This window comes from Oratosquilla oratoria, chromosome 43, assembly GCF_046742065.1.
Source record: "Oratosquilla oratoria isolate Oo_2021 chromosome 43, ASM4674206v1, whole genome shotgun sequence".
In the NCBI taxonomy this organism is placed as follows: domain Eukaryota; kingdom Metazoa; phylum Arthropoda; class Malacostraca; order Stomatopoda; family Squillidae; genus Oratosquilla; species Oratosquilla oratoria.
Window position 1 is genome coordinate 25,243,581 of NC_134819.1, and position 5,000 is coordinate 25,248,580.

General features: G+C 49.3%; 1 protein-coding gene across 1 annotated transcript in view; it reads left to right on the forward strand.

The window, feature by feature from the left end:
* Window positions 1-3,945: 3,945 nt before the first annotated feature.
* Window positions 3,946-5,000, forward strand: part of LOC143021918 (microfibril-associated glycoprotein 4-like) — a 1,957-nt gene continuing 902 nt past the window's right edge. Inside the window, exon 1 of the mRNA XM_076179781.1 lies at window positions 3,946-5,000. This exon is cut by the window's right edge and continues 902 nt beyond it. Within this exon, the coding sequence (XP_076035896.1) occupies window positions 4,234-5,000 (767 nt within the window). The 5' untranslated portion in view covers window positions 3,946-4,233.

Here is a 5,000-nt window from a genome sequence, read left to right on the forward strand (position 1 = left end):
CCATTCCATTCGCCACCACCACCCCTTCTCCATGTCCTCTTAGCTCCTCGTGGATGACCTGTCATCCCTGTATCTTGCTCACTACCCTGGGTGAGAGGCAATGTAGCAAAGACATAGTACATCCACAGCAAGGCCGCTTCAATTGATCGGCGACCCCATCCCCAACTTCTCCTTCCCCTCATGCAGAAAAATAAAAAAAACGTGGAGAAATCCCTTTGGGATGCGTCAAAATATCATTCACACATATACACCTCCAAATCCCCATCCCCCGCCCCTCCCTTTCTTGCATAAAAGTATCATCTACATACAGCCATTCTACAGTCATCCCTATCTCCTGCCTTCTTCCTTTCTCAACAGACATACCCCTCTTTCTCAACGCCCCTTTCACCTCATCCATCCATCTCATCCTCGGTCGTCTCCTCATATTCACTCCTCCCACCTCTGCCTTCCACACCTATTTTGCTAATCTTTCTCCAATCATTCTTTCCATGTGTCCAAACCATCCCAATAATATTTCATCAGCCCTATCTGCCATCTCCTTTTCTACTCCCGCTCTCCTCCTCACCTCATCGTTTCTCACTCTATCCAACCTAGTAACCCCTACCATACTTCTCAGACATTTCTTCTCAAACACATTCAAAATTTTCCTCTCTGCCTCTTTTAAATTCCATGCCTGTCCCATACAAAGCCGTCGGCACGATCACCCCTTCATACAGTCTCCTTTTTGTATTCATTCCCAGATACCTATTTATCATTACAAATTTTAATCCGCCAATGTATTTCATTGGTTCTCTCAATCTACAATTTACCTCTACCTCCATTCCTCCCTTTCATGCCACATACGACCCCAAATACCTAAAATGATCAACTTCTTCCAGCCTCTCTCCTTTAAGACTTACTTCCAATTCACTGCCATCCTTTCTCCTTGTACATCTCATCACCTTGCTTTTACCCACATTTACCTTCAACCTTTTCCTATCGCATATCTTCTGCTATAAATATTTTTTTGTCTTGTTGGTGGTGTCGGATTGTTGTAGATGTCTTGTTGAATGATGTCTTTTTTATGTACGGGTTCCAACCATTTCGGAGATGCATTGTAAGTCTTCTTGAAAGTGTTTGTGTTGTTGTTCCAATGTATTTTACGTTATCTAAGAGTTGACAGCCTCTTTGTTTGCACTTGAATTCACGTATCACATTGGATTGCTGCAAGAGTTGTGGCTTAGGTGCAGTGTTGTGCATGAAGAATTTTCTTGTTTTCTTGTTTTAGTAATAGATTATTAGTTTGATGCTGTTTTCTGGTTTAGTGCATGTTATTTTTTGTAATGATTTCCGATAATATTCTTTCATCAGTTTTACGGGCTGTGGACATTTGGTTACAGTAGAAGAGTGTATGTTTGTTATTTTGTGGTGTTTTGTCCAGTTTTTCCATCATCCTACTGATGAAATACAAAACTCCACAAAATAACAAACACACACATTTCTACTGTAACCAAATATCCATATTCTATAAAACCAATGAAAGAACATAATCGGCAATCATCTCTAAATAAAAAATGGACGGTGGCGTTTTTGAGGAGATAGCAACTCAGGCTGAAATAATAGACAAAAGTTTCCCTATCCGTTTTCAGTGAGGAAAGTAATATTAGGATAGAAGCTGTAAACGTGAATGTGAAAGAAGCTCTCAATTCACTGGAAGCACTGGGCATAGGAAAGGTTTCAGGTCCTTGGTGGCTCTCACACGGGACAGTTCAGGATTTTTTTTTTTTTTTTTTTTTTTTTTTTTTTTTTTTTTTTTTTTTTTTTTTGTCAGGTCGGACGGTCCTTCACTGCTTTCACTATGCCTCTCCATATGGTTCTATCCTCTGCCAATTCTTTCCAGTCCTCTCTTGGTGCCACCCTCTCCACGTCCTTCTCTATTCCATCCATCCATCTGTACCTGGGTCTCCCTAATGATCGTCTGCCCTCTACTCCTCCTTCCATCACATTCCTTGGTAGTCTGCCTCCATTCGGACGCAGTGTCCAGGAATAATGAGAGTAATTCACGGACAGGATTCATAACCTATGTGTCCATTAAAAGAAGGAGTAGTGCCGCAGGATTGGAAAAGGGCTGGTGTGGTACCAAACCATAATAAAGGAAGTAAGGATATACAGCAATCGAACTAGAGCTGAGGAGTGACATTTCTAATATTTACCATGTTTAGCTGAATTGCATGATCTGTTATTTACGACCTGATGATGCAATAACATTATCTGCAATATAGACCACTGAATTACGGACCAGTGTTCATGACCAACAGGATAGTAATATCATGAGAGAGAATTGTGAAATATCATTGGGTTAAATGCCTTCAAGAGATGAAAATTTTGAAGGATATTCAATGCGACTTCAGATCTGGAAGGTCATGCGTGCTGAACCCATTATGTTTTTACTCAAGAATGATTTGTTACAAAAGAGAGGGCTGGGTGAATTATGTGTACCTAGATCTAACAAAGACATTTAACAAAATATTTTACAATCGACTTAATTTGGATACTAGAGCATACTAACGGACCAAGAGGTAAATTATTAGATCGGATAAAAGCTTTCCTGATAAGTGTATGAGGATAGTAGTAAATAATAGGATGTCAAGATGGATAATAATGACTATGGGAGTGACTTAGCTCTGACGCCTGAATGACATAATGGAAGGTATGACAAACTACATTAAGAACGCCCCCCTCGCGGGAGGAATCCGTCCAAAGATATCTGAGGAGTTGCTGTTTATAGCTGCGTCGTCTTCCTCCATCCCCGCCAAGTCCAGCCTCCTGTAGCTAACGGTCCACCGCCACCTTAACCAAGAACATCCACCTTGAACCGCCCAACGGAGGCGGCGGCGGCGGCGGCGTCGTCCCCGTCGCACCATAGGAACGCGGTTGCATCCCCTGAGGGGAAGACCACGTGGGAACAGTCAGTGCCTCAATGAGCCGCACAGCCACCTCCCCTCACCCCCGCCCACCCCAGTGTCCCCCTCCATTTGCCTCTTCCCGTCTCCCCCGGCACCTCCTCCTCCTCCTCCACCCCCGATCTCTCCCTGTGATCTTTCGTGATATCTGGACAAGACCCGAAGACGGTGACGAAGACGTGGTCCTTTCTGGCGAAGTCGCCTCCTCCCTCACTTCGTGGAAAAGCACCCGAAAGGCGTCCCGTGGCCCTAAGTGGAGGCGTTACCGTGTCCTCGGCTCTTTGTGTGGGGTTGGCTACTGACCCATTTGTCCGGGGTCCTCTTTGTCCAGTTGCTACCCCACCTCTCTCTCTCTCTCTCTATCTATCTCTCTATCTCTCTCTATCTATCTATCTCTCTCTCTCTCTACCTATCTATCTATCTCTGTACATGATATTGCGACAAAATACAACCCAACCCTCTTTCTCGATCTCACCCTCCCTCTCTCCCTCTCTCTCTTTCTCTTTACATGATACTGTGACGAAATACGAGTACAACACACACCCCTTTCTCTCTTTCTCCCCACCTTCCTCCCTTCCCCCATCATTCTCTCTCTCCCTCTCTCTGCATCTCTATCTGTCTAGCGGCCGAGTGCAAGTGTGTCCCAGCACGGCGAACTCGGGGCTTATTGGTCGGTTGGCTTGCCCACTTCCTGGCTCTTCCTCCATCCCCTCCACCCCACCCCCAACCCCCCACCCGGCTCTGAGGCGCGATACCACACTTGGAGTGGGAGGTTCTGAGGCCGAGTGTAAGGCGTGCCAGGGAGTGCCAAGGGGTGGGAAGTGTCAGGGGGCAGGTTGGAGGGAGTTCCACGGGGTTCCCGTGATGTTGGATGTCAGTAGTGACGTTTTTTGGTTATCAAGCGGCGATGAAGGTCCTTTAACTCCCCCACCCTCCCACCCACATCCACCCCCGCTCTTTCACCCTTGCCCCGCGTACACGAAATGTGAGCTGGACAAGGCGCAATTAGAGAGGCCGTACAAAATGCCGAGAGTCACGGCAGCGGAAATGGGTCGGTGGCGTCCGCCCCGGTCCGGCACCCCGCCTCCCGCAGGCGTCCCGGGGCGCCTCGCTCGGAGCCAGTCGACTCCTGACCGTGTCCCGGGACAGCTCGGGCAGAGCCGTCGCTCTCCCTCTCCTTTTCTTCTCTCCTGCTGGCCACTGACGCCGTGTGCTCTCCGCCTCATCCCTCCCCACCCCTGCGTTCTCTCTTCTATTTCTTAAGTCCCTAGAGGGGCTTCAAGTCTCAACGATGACGGAATGGCTACGGTTCCTGGCGGTGGTGGCCCTCGGCGTGTTAATCCACGGAAGGACCGTGGAGAGGGAGCCCGATGCTGAGCCTGTGCCGAACACCCCCATGGGTCCCGCCGTCCTCGCCCCCTTCAGACCTCCTGAAGGAGAACCTTCGCTCAACGACATCCGAGGGGGTCTCCCAGACAAATACGAGAAACAAAAGACGACGACGCCGAAGGATGCCCCCACGCCAACGGTCCCGGACGATTCCTACCTCCAGGACTCCCCTCACCCTCCAATCAGACTCGCCGAGGAGCTGGAGGACGACCCCGAGGACAATAGCATCGAAGGATCGGTCGAGAACTTCCCCGTCGATATCTTCGACGGAGAGAGCGACATGGCAGTGATGATGAAGCTTATGTACGGCGCTCTGGACAGCCGGCTGAGGCTCCTGAAATCGCGGGTCCGGAACGTGGAGTACACCGCCGGCCAGGTCCTCCGGCGGCTGAATGTCTTCGACTGCTCGGACCTGAAGGCGGAGGGGAAGAGGTCTGGAGCCTACACGATGTACCTCGAGCACCAGGGGAAACGTCCGGTGAAGGTCCTCTGCGACATGGACACGGAGGGCGGCGGGTGGACGGTCATCCAGCGCCGACTCCCGTACCCGACGGGCATCAGCTTCAACCGCGGCTGGCACGACTACAAGCTCGGCTTCGGCGACGTCTCCTCCGACTTCTGGGTGGGTCTCGAGAATATGTACGTGTGGACCAACGCGAGGCACTACGA